The sequence below is a fragment of the Pristiophorus japonicus genome, chromosome 5 (genome assembly GCF_044704955.1).
Source record: "Pristiophorus japonicus isolate sPriJap1 chromosome 5, sPriJap1.hap1, whole genome shotgun sequence".
In the NCBI taxonomy this organism is placed as follows: domain Eukaryota; kingdom Metazoa; phylum Chordata; class Chondrichthyes; family Pristiophoridae; genus Pristiophorus; species Pristiophorus japonicus.
The window spans coordinates 141,938,325-141,955,236 of record NC_091981.1 but is presented as its reverse complement, the minus strand read 5'-3'; the positions used below and the strand labels follow the sequence as shown (position 1 = coordinate 141,955,236).

Here is a 16,912-nt window from a genome sequence, read left to right as displayed (position 1 = left end):
CTCACAATTATGGGCCTGAATTTGCTCGAAAATAATGATGAGTTTAATGTGCACACTATTATTAGTGTATACAGCACACAGCAATTTGTGGTGAGGAAGAGATATTCCATGAGTTGTGAATTGTCACAAATTGCTAGACAATTTGCGGTGCTCCGCTGTTAGCCTTGCGAAAATGGCAGCTCGACGGCAACCTCCCCATTTCACAAATTTTCTGCAGTTGCGCATTAATTATGAATTAAGCTCACCACCGAAAGTTAGGGCTGGTACTTAACAGTGTAAGGACCATTTTAATTATGAGATTTATGTTCTTCTCTTATGATTATAAAACTCCCTGGAGACCTATTAATCATCAAATTGTAAAGCTCAATGTTTTGTAAGCAGTATGTTAGATTATTTTAATTTTATATCTCAGGTATCCATTTGTGAAAATTTGACTTAAAAATGCCAGGAAGCGCTATCTAGTAAAGTGTTTTAAAAGAAAACATCCAAAATATTAAAAACTGAATTATACCTGCTAAAAGAGATGGGTAATTCTGAGGAAAATAAACAAATTATTTGCAATGTGATATATGAAAATTAACTTTTAAAGAATATAATTATCTTATAATTGTATTCTCCATTATAAGGATCACAAGTCATTAAGCATTATTTGCTAACCCATTTAAAAAAATAAAGATGAATGATTATCAGTTTGAGGTATGTGGCAGAATGGTGGTTACACCTCAAAAGTATTTTCTTGGCTGTAAAATGTTTGGGAACATCTTGAGGTCATGAAAAGCACTATATAAATGCAAGTTTTTTTCATATTTTAAACTGTAAGTAGATCACAAAACCACATAATAGAAAACCTTACAGACGTCTCAGTTATGAATGTTAGAAGCTGTGCACATACTTGCATTGATATCAAAAAGATTTATTAAAATGTCATTGTTTATAAGTTGAAATGCCCAACGTTGCGAGAACGTATTTACATCTTTTCTGCACACATCCGTACAATATTGGAACAGTGACATACTCTACACAATGAGCTTGTTATGGTTACAAGTATTGAACAGAAATAATATAATTAATAAAGCTTATGGTAGATCGATGATTTCAACTTCCTAGAAGTCTTGTTTCAACAGAATTTTGGCTTTTTTCATGTTTGAAACCACTAAAGATTAAAAAAAAGAAAATTTTTTATTCAGATACAATTTAAATGTGACAAATGAAGCATTTTTGTCTGTGGCAGAATTAATATATGCGGTTTTAAGGCGCTAACATCGCCTGGTCGCTAATTTTAGTGCCAGGAGATTTTTAGTGCCGATGGTAGCAAAATTGATTGTTAGCGCCCTAAGAGTGGAGTGGAGCGCTAAGGCAAGTGTTCCACACTTCTTAGGACGCTAAGCCAGTAGCGGTACTGAAGTTCTGGCACGATAAAAACAGCATTATTGCATTCAAAGAGAAGGATTGCTGCAAAACATAAAATCTTAAAATAAATTGCAAAACAACTAATTTAAAGATCAGGAACCCCAAATAAAGTTATATCATAACAAATAAAATGAAGTAAAATCACTAAAACTTACCTGGTGCACTAATCCCTTTCATTAGCACTCTGGGACAGCTCTGCACACCAGCTTTATCTGGCGAGATTAACGCTGGGTGCTAAGGCATGCGACATAATTGAAGTTGGCTTCAATGGTGTTCCACACTGGCGCAACATTCCCTGGCGCTATGAGAGCCGCCGCAAAACCCCAATCAAGTTGACGAACAGCACTAATATCACTGCGCTCAGGCACTAACCCTTTAGCGCCCCCGTCGTGTCCCATGCGTGTGGTACTAAGCTATTCAACTTTTTGCCCGTTGAGTTTCTCACACAGAAGTCAAGCCATTCCATTTAATTACAAGCATTCTATGGGCTATTTACACAGAGAGTGTTTGGTGGCTGTATTGATGTGGGGAAAACACTATTTTAAATCCTGTGAATGTCTGACCACCAAAATGTTATTAGGAGTACTTGTTTTTAATTCTCTTTATTCTGGGATATCGTCATAGAAATTTGGTTAATCTTTGGCTACATTGCATTCGGAAGTCAGTTGTTCAATCCAAGACCATCAGAGGTATGAAACTAATGAAAGGTTCCATAGTCATGTTCTACTATGTAAGAAGTGGTGACCTGGTTTTCAGGATCAATTTGATGTTGAGGGTCAGTGCAGGTGAAACACCTTTATTATTTTGATAATTTGAGAAAAATAGTAATGTCTGTAATTACTATAAATATGCTACTTGTCCGGAGTACTGATCACTTTTTGCCTACTGATAAGTGTGTCTATTTGTTTAGTCTGAACCATAATCTGATAAAATGTATATTCTTTGGTCTTCTGGAGTGGGAGAGATCACTGTGGTAGCATGCAAGATATTCCAGTAACCGGGAAATATAGTGACAAGGATTCTCTATTCAACCCCTGGTTTGTGCTACTTTTAGATCTTGCCTGGTAAAGGCACACTCCAGCCTGTTATGAGACTGATTAGTGATGGGGGTCCTGAAGAAATCTGGTGTAAATGCAACAGATGTTCAGAAATTTTGCATTTGATAAACTCAGGATGGATTTTTTAGCATGCGAGGTCAAGAGAATCCACATTTTAGCTATCTATCTTTTAAGCCAAGCAATCGCAGTTCAAATCCATGGTTTTCTTTCTTGCATGCTCTACTTCAACTGAAAGCATGGAATGGTTTGCGACACAAGTTTCTGTCAGCACCACTTTGTATTGTCAGCAATAAGATGGATGTAATATGGTGGGATAATTCTCCCACCAGCTTGAGGTGCTCTACAATATTGTTTAGCTAAGGGTTTAGACATAGTTGGTAATGAATTTGAACATTAGTTGAGCTCTATATTCAAACCCATTTTCAATGAATGGGAATCCAACGTTGTAGCATTAGGACTAATGTTTCAGATTTCTTGCCTTTCCAATTAGCTTTTATGAAGCCAAATCACGGATTTAAAGAATTTTACAGGGCAGGTGATGGCCATTCAGCCCCATGCATCTGTGTTGGCTCGCTCAATGAGCTATAAACTTACATCTCATCCTTTGCCATTTTCCCATACATTTTTCCAGACGTTTATCTATTTCCCTTCTAAAAGCTATTATGGATTCTGCTTCCACCACTGTTTCTGGTAGAGCCTCCATATTCTAACAGGCCTCTGCATATGAAAAAAAAACTTCTAGCCTCTACCTTTGTTCTTTTGATGATCTTAAATTCATACCTCTAGTTACTGATCAGCAGAAATAATTATTTTCATTTTTTCCACTGGTCAAAACCCTTCATAATTTGAATACCTCTATCAGATCTCCTCTTACCTTGTCTGCTCTAATGAAAAGAGCCCTAGTTTCTTTAATCTCAACAAATGAAGTAATGCAACTACGCATAGACCACAGATTTTTTAAATATAAATATTGAATGGTTTTAAATAGCCCATGGATACTTTTAGCCTAGTTTTTGCCATCAAGAGATTGTAAATTTTGAAATGTTTAACATCTAGTCAAAACCGAGACCTCCTAAATCAATTAAAGAATAATGTGATTTTTCTCTGAGTTCTACAAACAAAAACAAAAAGAAAATCTGTGGTTCTAATGTGCTCTGAGGAGTTGACCAAGTAATGCACCAATGAGGATGATCTAGAAGGCCAATGTTCCTAATGTGCACTCCTGACTTGGAGCCTTACCGGCTGAAAGCGCACATCGGAAATCACAAGTGCCCCCCGCTCCCCCTTCCGCCCGCCCCTCCACAATTTTATGACCTATTTGTGCCATTTGGACATGGTCCCACAGGCACTAGTAATCCTCTGGTACCTTGTGCAAACTGAAGCGATGACTGCCAGCAGATTAGTCAACTGTGGAGACATCACAGCTGAGACCAATCCTGAATCACCTTAAACGTACAGTTCCAACCATAATTACAGAACAACAATCAGGAGCAGGAACCCTGGATATGTTTTCTCTACCTTCTCTAACCCAAGAAATCTGAAAACTGCTGTATCCCAATTACCATTCCAGCTGAAACTGGCTGAACAAGCAGAGACCAGGTCTCAAACCAAAGTTCAAACCCAGAATCCTTCTGAATTATAGAACTCAGTGGCGTAAGGTGACTAATTACCTCATCACCAGGTAAAAGCAGCCATTATAGGAAGTAAACAGTTATATTCCTGAAACATATAGCAGACATGAAAATGAAGCGTAGATGTTATTAATTAGTGCTTGCGATGCAGTTTTACCTGCTGTGTTTACGTATTGGAATTTTGAGCTTACAGACTAGCAGGCAACATAAGATTTTTCATCCATGGTTAGAAAATCTGGGCAGGTCCACTGACCTCCTCACCTGAATTCCCGATTAACACTCCCCATGGGTAAAGCTCTACACCAGGACCACAAATTTTATAGTTTATTCTTATGCAATAACACTGATTCAATACTAACCGTTACAAATATACTTAGACATCAGTTAGGAGTACTGTTGTAAATCTTAGGGATAGTTTGATGAAACTGAGCTCCCAGCATGGAGCTTTGCCTGCTGGAACGGCATATCAGGAATTTGGGCGTGTGATATGTGAAAACTGTGGGGGATGTGCATCTTAATTCCTGATATGCGTTCCTGTGAGCGATGCTCTATGCTGTAAATGCAATTTCAGAAAAGTACCTACAAACACTTACCTTCTCAAAAATGCCCAGTGTGCATTTCGGAATTGAAAAAAAAAGGTCGTAAAACATAAAGGATTGTGACAACAAATATTTACATTTGTTTAATAGAAGCAACTTAGACTTACAGGTCTTAATGTCCCCAGGCTCATAAGTGTATTTACGATTGGCATACGGCCCTTGAATATCTGTTCTCACTGTCAAGGAAGGATCTGTATTCAAAGAAAAAAAGACACTCAATACTTACAAGTACAGTAGTTAAATACTGGGAATACTAAAGAAAATACTAATATCCGTCATGAACAAAATAGGTTTACAATTCTTACCTACAAACAATATCCTGGGAACATACTGTTCGTCAGGAGACATATTTTTGTCGCTTGTCTCAAACTGCAATGCAAATGAAGATTTAGTTGCAGTAGTAGTTTTGTCATAAATTAGAATCAAAAGTTGTATGTAGCAGTGCCGATCAGTAATGCAAACAATACTAAAGTACATATTAAAAAAAGGATGCAACGTATAAACCTGTCTGTAGACAGCACCAATCTGCTTTTTAATCATTACGCTGGGGCATGCGTAAGAGATGCAGCATGAATGGATAACTCCTCTTCTGGTTTTTTTTCAATCCCGAAATGGCCCAGCTAACTGAAAATTTCACTCACTGGGAAGCCCACATGTAAATACACTGGAGACTGAGATTCCAATGAGTGCCCTAGTGAAGATTCTGACACGCTAGTTCTATAGCCGGTAGGTTGGACTAAAAACTGAACTATTCAAAATACAGCTTTAATACTGTACTTTTTATTTTGTTTTCCCCTCACATTTTCCATTGTTCCCACAATCATACATAGAAAGTGCATATGTGGCAGTTTTGTACTGTGGACCGGATCTCAATTTGGAGAAGGTTGAAATTGCCCAAACATCTTATACCTTTTCTAACCAAGATGTTAATATGGTTTTGGTTTTAAAAGAAAACTTCAGGAAGATTTCTTATCATTACACTATTATTTAGTATTTGAAAAACAAAAATCTATGTTAGTTATAGTTTGAAACTACAAGTATATACTCATAATCAACCCATGGAAATTCCACCCCGAAACCCTGGGGGGAAAAAAATCAATCCTTGTACAGACACAATGGTTCCCTTCTGTGCTGTATGATGTGTAAGGTAACGGTCAACATTTCCAATCTCCTTTTCGCCTTTGTGTCAATTGGCATTAAAAATAGTTTTTTTCCTCTGTTCTTCGCATTTCAACCAGCACAATCCTATCAATTATCATTCTGTTCCTGCATCGTGTGAAATGTCAGTTATCATAGAGGCCTAATAATACTTCAGAAAGAGAAATTGGAAGTGAGGATTGAAATCTCTAATTATCTCTACGCTTCAGAGAAAGAAAAAGTCAGTTGTGAAATGAGTATCAAAACTGCACTCACAGTACGTTTGTGATGGTATAGAGACAATTTGAGGTATAAAAAATATCAATATAAAGATGAGCTGAGAGTTGGGGAAGTGTCATCCTTAGATGAAAATGGCATTAGGAATTGTCAGCAGTAAGGTGGTACAAGGAGCTTTTTTAGGAAGGATGTGAATCAATGCGTAACTTTCATGAATATAGAAAACAGTAGTAAAGAGAATAGATGTTCCATGGATGTGTGAAATTCCAAAACAGGCACTTCTGTGCATGCATGGAAGAAATGGAGAGAAGGTCCAGATGGAAAACTGCAGCACTGGGAATATGGTAGTATGCATAGCCGAGGCCCCAGAAGAAAGGGGGGTGGGGAGGTTGATGGGTGTGGCAAGCATTTGAAGATAGTATGGGTAAGTATGTGGAGAGTTTCCGGACTCATTTAATATTTCTATAATTTTCCAGGTGTTTGCTATGTTATAAATTGTATTTCTAGGGGGTCTATAAGAGGTTTGGTGAGTAAGTATCATGGCCACTGAAAGGACTTGGAAGCAAGTTCTGAAAGGGACGTGCTCAAGGACAGTGAGATAAGTGTTTTTTGATTAGTTGCTGGGAAATTTGAGACAATCAGAATGCTTTGGTCCTTATAAATATTTCTGAACATCCTAAGACTTTCCCACATGCTACTGATGTGTCAAATGCAAAACATTTATATATACACAAAGATGTAACATATTAAAAATCTTGCCTCTGCATACACGGTGTACAAAATCTTATTTCCTGATCTCACATTTTTTGTCACTTAATATTTCCATTATGAAATAGCAAACATTCCAAATGATTCTTTTCTTAAAGTATTAACAGGGGAAACATGCTCTCCTCAGAGATAACCCAAGACCAATGATTTTGATTTAAATGAGAAGGCAGTCCTAGACAAACTGAAGGAGTATAAAACAAATAAATCCCCAGGGTTAGATGGCAATAATCCTCAAGGGACTAGGGAGGAGATTTGTAAATCATTAACAATTATTATGAGGCAATTAATGGTCACTTGGGAATTTCCTATAAATTGAAAACTGGCGAATGTGATGCCTATATTCAAAAGGAGTAACAAAACAGACACAGACAATTAAATACATAGAGAGTGATATTCCCCAGTGCCCTGTTTAGGGGAGGTAACCGAGTCGGGGCAGGACTTCCTGCACCCAGCGCGGAGGTCCCGCCTCAGCTGCAAAATTGCGGTTACCCCACTCACAGGAAGTGGAGCGCAATGTTGCGCGTTCCACTTCCTGTTAGGGCACGTTTCTCGGGCGCATTCTAGGGCTGACGTGTTTTACCGCTCCTCCATTTCTGTTAAAGGGGAGGGCTGCTGCGCACTCTGTTGGGCCTCTGATAGCCTCCACTGGGCCACCAGGGTGGCATGGTGCCGTGGCCGCAGCCCGGCACCCAAACGGATTGCTGGGCTGTACAATGGTGGCCTAGACAACAGAGACTCAAGATGGGTCGACTGGTGAGTTGGCCAAACCGGGATAATGGCAGCACGCGGCGCTCCCCACGTCCTCTTTAACTTCCACCCCTCGAGCGGATGTTTATGACCCGTGAGGTTGGCACTGACACTGCTCATGGCAGCCTTGTGGGGCACTGGCCAATTATGCCGCTAGGCCGAAAGGGGTTACTGCGGGGCACTAAGGGTCGCTGTGCCTGGAGATGACGTCATTGGCGGTTGTGTGACGGCCTATGGCACAACTAGCGGGGTACAGCAGTACCATTTCAATGCCTCCGCTAACTCCCGCGCAATATCGCTGAAGCTGATAGACCCCCTTCCCTGGACGAAAACAGGTTTGCCCTCTGGAGGTGCTAATGGGCTGCGCAGAACAGGAGAATTTCCCTAGTTTTAATTGAGAATCAATTATTAGGAATCCACTTGAGGATTATCTGTACAACCACAACAACTGACACATCTTTAGTGTGGGAAAGTCCTGCTTAACCAACAACCTTTCAGGAAGAGACAACCCAAGTGGAATGTGTTAATCCCTGTGTACCTAGACTTTCAAAAGGCATTCGTAACGGTTCTACATGAAAAACTAGATAAGATCAAAGCTGTGGGGATACAGAGAAAAACTTAAAAGTGGATAAGAAATTGTCTAAAAGGTAAATAACAACAGGTGTCATGTTGAGGCAAGAGGAGATATATATATCGAGTAGGGTGTCCAAGGGCTTAGTGTTTGCACCACTACTATTTCTAATTTACATCAGTGACTTCCATTCAGAAACTCAATGTAAATTAGTCAAATTTGCAAAAGATACCAAACCAGGGGAGGCGATGGAATCAAAGGAGGCAGCACAGATATTACAGAATAAGCTAAACAAAATATGTGAGCAGTTGAACAATGGCAGATAACATTTAATGCAGACAAGTATAAAGTATTGGACATTGGAAAATGAGCAATACATATTTCAAGATGCTGAAATAGCTCAGGGTTAGTCTGATGCCTTCTGATTGCTTTTAACTCCATGATTCCTCTGCCTACCAGTCTCTTAGAGTGCTTGGGGCTGTATTGCATGGGCACAGGTCCCGTGACCCCACAGAGAGAGCATTCAGAATGATTCAACCCATCATTGGCCCTTCCCTTTATGCAAGGAAAGTGCCTCTAAAGATGACAGCATTGCACTGAACATTGCTCAGCATTCTGCTGCTACTGCCCTCACACAAGTAGCACTCCAAGGGAAGTGGTAGTGCTCAATTTAGCGTGACACTTCTTTCTTGGAGCGCCAAAGCTGAAGTTCTCGGGAGCAGCAAATCATTTTCGCCCAGCGATACTTTTGCGATTATTCAAAAGTGATCGTCCCAAACGCGTCGCTATGCAATTTTTAGCCCTAGGCTTTTTAGTCTGTAAAGGAGGAGATGTCCGAGAGGTGATCTTAGAGGTACATAAAATGGTAAAGTAAATGGAAAAAGTTAATTTGGAGTATTATTTTAAGTTAAACTGTGAGGGTAGGATAAGGGACACATGTAATATAATTTTAGAAAACAACGCAATTTCATAATTACCTTTATACCCCTAATAATAGTTTCCTGAATTTTTGCTGTTATTACTTAATAAAGCACTTTTTAATATCTTATTTTCTTACTGACCACAAGATTAAGCATAACAAAGTCTTCTTTTGCCATTTTCTGAATTTCTGCTTCCGCGGCAAATGCTTTCTTCAGGGCTGTTAGAAAAAAAGTCACAGGTAAGACTTCAAAAATAGTACACTGCAGCAAGTCTTTCTTGGTGAAGTGATAGTGAATCTTTTCATACCAAAACAAAACATTTTCCACAGCTACTTGACTGAAAAACATGAATTACAATAGAGGGAATTTTGTTGAAGAGATCACTCACCTTGACTGTACTCGCAATCTTCTAAGTGGTGGATGACCATTAAAGGGCGGTTGCTAAAATGGGAAAAGTACAATACCTTTTTATTTCATGCAAAATAACTAAATGTCAGATGATCTAGCCAATAAACTAAGGAGTACTAGAATTAATTTCACATACATTGATGTTTAAACCCTATGAAATGCATATAATTATATTTAAAAGTTTAAATTTGGGAAAGGGCTGATTGTTTTGTTGCTCAGTCAGCATGGAGAGCTAGCTAAATAGTTTCTCACAATTGGCTTCGCGTATTTAAGTTCAACTTCATAATTATATAGTGGGGCAACATTAGGATTTATCTGGATGGATAAAAGATGGCCCGAATGACTTTCCTCATCGATGATTACATTGTGATCTGCATTGTGGCAGGCTTTACCTCTGTCTGTTTGACCATGGCCTGACCTGGGGAGATTTTCCAGGGTCAGTTTTAGCCGAGTAATCTTTGCGAGCTCCCAGCATCACTTGAAACACCCGTTTGGAAAAAGGATATCCAAAAAATAATTATTAAGTTCCCATTTGAGGGGAAGGAGATTTTTGATTGCAGATGCAGGTCGGTTGTACCCGTTTTCGGGAGTCTTCCCACAATCTGCCATTTTCCCTAGCCACGAGACAGCAGACAATTGCACTCGGTCATGTCAATACTGCTACAAGTATGTGCCAGAATACCCCAGGGTGGCACCTGTCACTCACCCTGGGGAACGTCAGTGCTGAGCTCCTCGTGGATATAGACAAAATGGGGATCAGGAGTACATAAAATTACAGAACCAGAACAAAAAATACATTCAACTTATCAAACCTGTGCCTTCAACAAATCATATATAATTCACAGTGCCATGGGCACTAATCTCTACCTATTCGTCTTTGTGGCACAATACATACACTCCCAGCACTGCACCAACTTCTATAACTTAATAGAAACATACACGAGGAAACTAACGACAAATCAAGGTACACAATGCTCTCCTCCATGTTTTGCATAATCTTCTGGTATTTCTCGGAGAATATTCTGCACATTTATTTCCTCCTTCACTCCACCTGTGCCATTCTGAGGATTTATTTTTGGGGGAGGGACAAGAGCTACATTTCCTGTTTTAGTTACGATCTCTTCAAATGGTTGCCCGTTGCTATATGTTGGCACCTCTTTAATATCGCCTTTTTTCCTTCACTATACATTTCATGCATTTTCTCCCTTCTGTATGCCCCATCCACCCACCATGTACCTTTAAGTGCCTGTTGCTATTTCCTTCTATTAACCCCACACTAGAAAAGTGCGGTTTGTTTTCCAAGGTTTAAGTTTAATTCCTGCGATCTCTCTTGTCAGGCACCACAGCTCGTACCACTTGTTGACCAATCACCCCGGGAGTTATTACACTCATATAGCTATTGTGATGTTTATGTGTGACACACACACACACGTGGAAATCTAGTGAAACGAGAGAAGTGCGCCTAGATGTAGGAACAATACCGACAGACACCAGAGAGCGCTTTTGTTTAGAAAGACAGCATTACCTCTTTCTGGCTTTGTGCAGCCCTTCTTCGTAGGTCTGAACCCAATTAACTTCGTCGGCCCATCCTGCAATAAATAAGATATGCAAACAATATCACGGGAATAGAGAGGGAAAGACAGAGCAAGGTACATGGAATAAATTGCACAGGTTCATCATCATAGGCAGTCCCTCAAAGCGAGGATACGGAAGCCAGCCCGAAGTGATGTGAGAAGTTGCAGCTACATTACCTCTGGAAAAACTGGGAGGACATTTCTTCTCTTTTCCACTCTCGTTCTTCGACAGAGAGCTCCCTGTCTTCTGTGTGGCACCTCTGGCCAGACAACACGAGACAGTCGCCAGCAGCACCAGCAGGGAAAGCGAAAGACCAGCCATCCTGATGGGATTCAACTTCAAGGAGATTACTGGAGACACAGAACACAGAATTAGCAAAATAATGGGGTTTGAAAATTCCGTGACGTATATACACGACTGAATAATTCCAAAGAGAGAGACAAAAAAAGTTTGGAAACCTTTTTAGATTGCAAAAAATGATTTCCCTTTTGGAGTGAAAATCAAAAGTGAAGATTGTATCTCCTGCTTACCTGCGGCGGGTTCACAGTGGGTCCGAGCTGAATGCTGTTGAGGCCGTGCTGTGATTCAGTGGTGTTATGTTCCCGAATATATATCTGATGTTCGGCATCCCATTGGTCGTCATCCTTCCATTGCCCTCCCCAATTTGGGAATACAGGAAGAATGGGCTTTGTTTCGATTATTTCTCGTCACTTCTGTAAGTAGATATGTTCATCTTAGAACTTTTGAGCTTAGAATTTTCAAAGTAAAGTTTCTTAGGTGCAGTTTTGCAAGTTTAAACAGAGATAGTGAATTATTTAGAAAACTTGGCACCTGTTCAAAAGATTGGGCAATTCAATCAGTATCTGTTGAATGCTCTGAAAGCTGACTGGTCTCTTTGCTATTGGCTAAAAGTTTTACAGACAGCATGCTAATATTTCAAAATTACATTCCAATTGACTACTGTGCTGATTCACAACTTTAGATCTGGTTTTAAATGAATAGTGACGACACCCCAATATTGCCTCTGCAATATTTATGGATTTATTTTGTGTTTTGTTACAGAAAATCTAATTCATATGACAAGTACAATATTTGTGTTTAAACAAAAGTATTAAACACATCATTTGCTATTTTCACTGAATGGTTTCTAAAGCCAATAACGGGTTCATCAACATAGAAACATAGAAACATAGAAAATAGGTACAGGAGTAGGCCATTCGGCCCTTCTAGCCTGCACCGCCATTCAATGAGTTCATGGCTGAACATGCAACTTCAGTACCCCACTCCTGCTTTCCCGCCATACCCCCTGATCCCCCGAGTAGTAAGGACTTCATCTAACTCCTTTTTTAATATATTTAGTGAATTGGCCTCAACAACTTTCTGTGGTAGAGAATTCCACAGGTTCACCACTCTCTGGGTGAAGAAGTTTCTCCTCTTCTCGGTCCTAAATGGCTTACCCCTTATCCTTAGACTGTGACCCCTGGTTCTGGACTTCCCCAACATTGGGAACATTCTTCCTGCATCTAACCTGTCTGAACCCATCAGAATTTTAAACGTTTCTATGAGGTCCCCTCTCATTCTTCTGAACTCCAGTGAATACAAGCCCAGTTGATCCAGTCTTTCTTGATAGGTCAGTCCCGCCATCCCGGGAATCAGTCTGGTGAACCTTCGCTGCACTCCCTCAATAGCAAGAATGTCCTTCCTCAAGTTAGGAGACCAAAACTGTACACAATACTCCAGGTGTGGCCTCACCAAGGCCCTGTACAACTGTAGCAACACCTCCCTGCCCCTGCACTCAAATCCCCTCGCTATGAAGGCCAACATGCCATTTGCTTTCTTAACCGCCTGCTGTACCTGCATGCCAACCTTCAATGACTGATGTACCATGACACCCAGGTCTCGTTGCACCTCCCCTTTTCCTAATCTGTCACCATTCAGGTAATAGTCTGTCTCTCTGTTTTTACCACCAAAGTGGATAACCTCACATTTATCCACATTATACTTCATCTGCCATGCATTTGCCCACTCACCTAACCTATCCAAGTCACTCTGCAGCCTCATAGCATCCTCCTCGCAGCTCACACTGCCACCCAACTTAGTGTCATCTGCAAATTTGGAGATATTACATTTAATCCCCTCGCCTAAATCATTAATGTACAGTGTAAACAGCTGGGGCCCCAGCACAGAACCTTGCGGTACCCCACTAGTCACAGTCTGCCATTCTGAAAAGTCCCCATTTACTCCTACTCTTTGCTTCCTGTCTGACAACCAGTTCTCAATCCATGTCAGCACACTACCCCCAATCCCATGTGCTTTAACTTTGCACATTAATCTCTTGTGTGGGACCTTGTCGAAAGCCTTTCTAAAGCCAATAACAGGTTCATCAAGCATTTGTTCAGGCCTGGTTTCAGGGTCTCCTTTACTTATGGTTGGCGTTTTTCCACATGCTTGTTGTAATGCCTCTGTATGGTGAAATATAGATATTTTAGTTCAGGAGGAGGCCATTTGGCTCTCCCTGTGTGTGCTGAATTTAGGTCGATTTCAGAGCTTGGTTTTACAGTTCAGTTGTCCTGTTTTCATAGAACTTTACAAATTTGCAGCATAGAAGGAGGCGATTTCGGCCCATCATGTCCGTGCCGACCGACCAAGAGCTATCCAGCCTAATCCCATTTTCCAGCTCTTGGTCCATAGCCTTGTAGGTTATGGCACTTTAAGTGCTCATCCAAGTAATTTTTAAATGTGGTGAGGGTTTCTGCCTCTACCACCCTTTAAGGCAGTGAGTTCCAGACCCCCACCATCCTCTGGGTGAAGAAATTTCCCTTCATATCTTCTCTAAACATCCCTCCCCAATTACTTTAAATCTATGCCCCCTGGTTGTTGACTCCACCCCCCCCCCCCTGCCAAGGGAAACACGTCCTTCCTATCCACTCTATCCAGGCTACTCATAATTTTATACACCCCAATCAGATCTCCGCTTAGCCTCCTTTATTCCAAAGAAAACAGACCCAGCATCTCCAATCTTTCCTCATAGCCAAAATTCTCCAGTACAGATAGCATTCTTGTAAATCTCCTCTGCACCCTTTCCAGTGCAATCACATCTTTCCTGTAATGTGGTGACCAGAATTTCATGCAATACTCCAGCTGCAGCCTAACCAATGTTTTATACAGTTGAAGCATAACTGCTCTTTGCATAACCTCCATGCTCATGTATTCCATGCCTCGACTAATAAAGGCAAGTATTCCATATGCCTTCTTAACGACCTTATCTACCTGGCCTGCTACCTTCAGGGATCTGTGGACCTGCACTCCAAGGTCCCTTTGTTTCTCTACACTTTTTAGTGTCATACCATTTAATGTGTATTCCCTTGCCTTGTTATACCCCCCTCAGATCTGGACGTAGACAAAGATGTGGGCAGCTCAATGTTGGCTGATAGTCAAGTGATTACCCAGTACATTTTTGAATGCTGTAATCAATGTAGCACTGCGTACCACTTGTGGTGAAGCAGTCCATCATCTCTTTGAATGCAAAAGTATCTTCTAAACTCCTACTCCCAATGCATATCTTGAGAATATGACCCCTCAATATAAACCTAAAAGTTCATTTGTCTAACTTTTTTTAACCTGTCCATCCACTTTTAAGGATGTTTTTTCTGTAGATCCCTTTTCTCCTTCATTGCATTGGGAAATTTACCATTTGAGGTATTTTTCAATTCTCTATACCTGTTCCCAAAATATATTACCTCACACTTTCTGTATTAAACTGGATCTGCCCCTTATCTGCCCATTGCTGAGCCTGTTTATGTTTTCGACTAGTCTCCTGTAATGTTTCTGATAGTTTGCAACTCTTCTCAGCTTTGCATTATCAGCCAACTTTGAGATGCACACATCTTTGTCTACGTCCAGATCATTTATATACATAAAAAAAACGTAGTCCCAATACTGATCCCTGGGGAACTCCAGTAGCCACTGACCCCAACCTAAGAAGCATTTATTTAATGCAACCCTTTGCTATCTGTTTTCAGTCACCTCTTTTCCCATATTGCCACTTTCTGTCTTAATTTTCTCAACCAATTTCTTACGCAGCACTTTATCAAATAAATCTGAAAGTCTACAAAACAACATCTACTGAATTCCCCCATCTTTACTTTCAATTATTTTCTCAAAATATTCAATCAGGTTAGTCAAACATGACATACCTTCACAAATTCCATATTGACTATCTGTGACCAGTCTATGCTTTTCCAATTATTTAGTTATTTTATCTCTAATAATGATCTCTAATAATTTTCCTACCACTAATGTAAGGTTAACTGTTTTGTTTAATTACCTCACTATTCTGTCCGCTTTTTTTGAACAGAGGTGTGACAGTTGCAACTCCCCTAGTCCTTTGGCAGTACTCCTTTTACTAATGAATTTTGAAAAATCATGGTTGGTCCATCTGCTATTTCCTCAGTGACCTCCTTCAGTATTATAGAAAGCATACCTTCGGGTCCTGGACATTTATTGTCCCATACACTATTAAGAACCAGTACCCTATTAATATATATATCAATTGGTTGCAATTTTAGCCTCCTCAACTGCATGCCTTCGAAGACTTCCTTCATTCTTGTCTGTAAGTACTGAAGCAAAGTATTTATTAATCAACTTTTTCATTCCTTATCCACCATCATAATCTCACTATGTTCAATTCTGAAATGGTTCAAACCCTCTTAAGTAATTCTCTTTTCCTAACTTTTTGATAAAATTTTTTGTTGTGTCCCTTTGGCCGCAATTATTTTTCACATACCCTCTTATCCAAAGATCCACTGCCAGTATTCTATGCCACACTAGTCCCGCTCGCTCATTACCCTGCTCACTGATCTACATCCTGGTCACACAATGCCTCAAAATTCTCATTCTTATGTTTAAATCCTTTCATACCTTGCCCCATCCTATCTCTGTTACCTGCTCGAGGCCTACAACCTCTTCCCAGAATGCTCTGTTCCTCTGACTCTGACCTTTTGTGCATTACCTTCAGCTGCTTAGATCCCTCCTAAAATCCCTCTGCCACTCCACCTTCCTCTCCTCCTTTAAGGTCCTCCGTAATACCCACCATTCTGACCAAGGTTTTGCTCAAAAACAACAACAACTTGCATTTAGGAGCACCTTTAACATAATAAAATGTCCCGAGTCACTTCAACAAGAGCATTATCAAACAGAATTTGACACCGAGTCACAAAAGGAGATATTAGGACAAGAGGTAGATTTTAAGGAGTATCTTAAAGGAGGAAAGAAAGATCGAGAGGTGGAGAGGTTTAGGGAGTGAATTCCAGAGCTTAGGGCCTAGGCAGCTAAAGGCAAGACCACCAATGGTGGAACAATTAGAATTGGAGGTGCACAGAAATCTAGGAGGGTTGTAGGGCTGGAGGAGGTTACAGAGATCGAGGGGGCAAGTCCATGGAGGGATTTGAAAACAAGAATGAGAATTTTAAAATTGAGGCGTTGCTGGACTGGGAGCCAGTGTAGGTCAGCGAACACAGGGGTGATGGGTGAACGGGACTTAGTGCAAGTTAGGATACAGTCAGCAGAGTTTTGGATGAGCTCAAGCTTATGGGGTGGGGTGAAAGATGGGAAGCCGGCCAGGAGTGCATTGGAATAGTCAATGATAGAGGTAACAAAGCTCTGGATGAGGGTTTCAGCAGCAGATGAGCTGAGATAGGGTCGGAGTCAGGCGATATTATGGAGATGGCCTTTTCTGGCTTGGCATCCATTTTTTGTTATGCTTCTTGAAATGCCTTTGGACATTTTTTTCTTCATTATAGGCATTACATAAATACAAGTTGTTGTTCTTCCTCTTCGCTGTTTGAAGGGG

The 16,912-nt window shown here is 40.4% G+C and overlaps 1 protein-coding gene across 1 annotated transcript; it reads right to left on the bottom strand.

Moving 5' to 3' along the window:
• Positions 1 to 892: 892 nt before the first annotated feature.
• On the bottom strand, positions 893 to 11,679 carry LOC139263901 (anterior gradient protein 3-like). The gene is made up of 8 exons (XM_070879970.1): positions 11,592 to 11,679; positions 11,238 to 11,411; positions 11,012 to 11,075; positions 9,467 to 9,519; positions 9,220 to 9,296; positions 5,004 to 5,067; positions 4,806 to 4,889; positions 893 to 1,153 (listed from the first exon to the last, which is right to left on the bottom strand). The coding sequence occupies exons 2-8, from the start codon at positions 11,380 to 11,382 to the stop codon at positions 1,104 to 1,106; spliced, it is 537 nt and encodes a 178-aa protein (XP_070736071.1). The 5' UTR covers positions 11,383 to 11,411; positions 11,592 to 11,679; the 3' UTR covers positions 893 to 1,103.
• Positions 11,680 to 16,912: the final 5,233 nt, after the last annotated feature.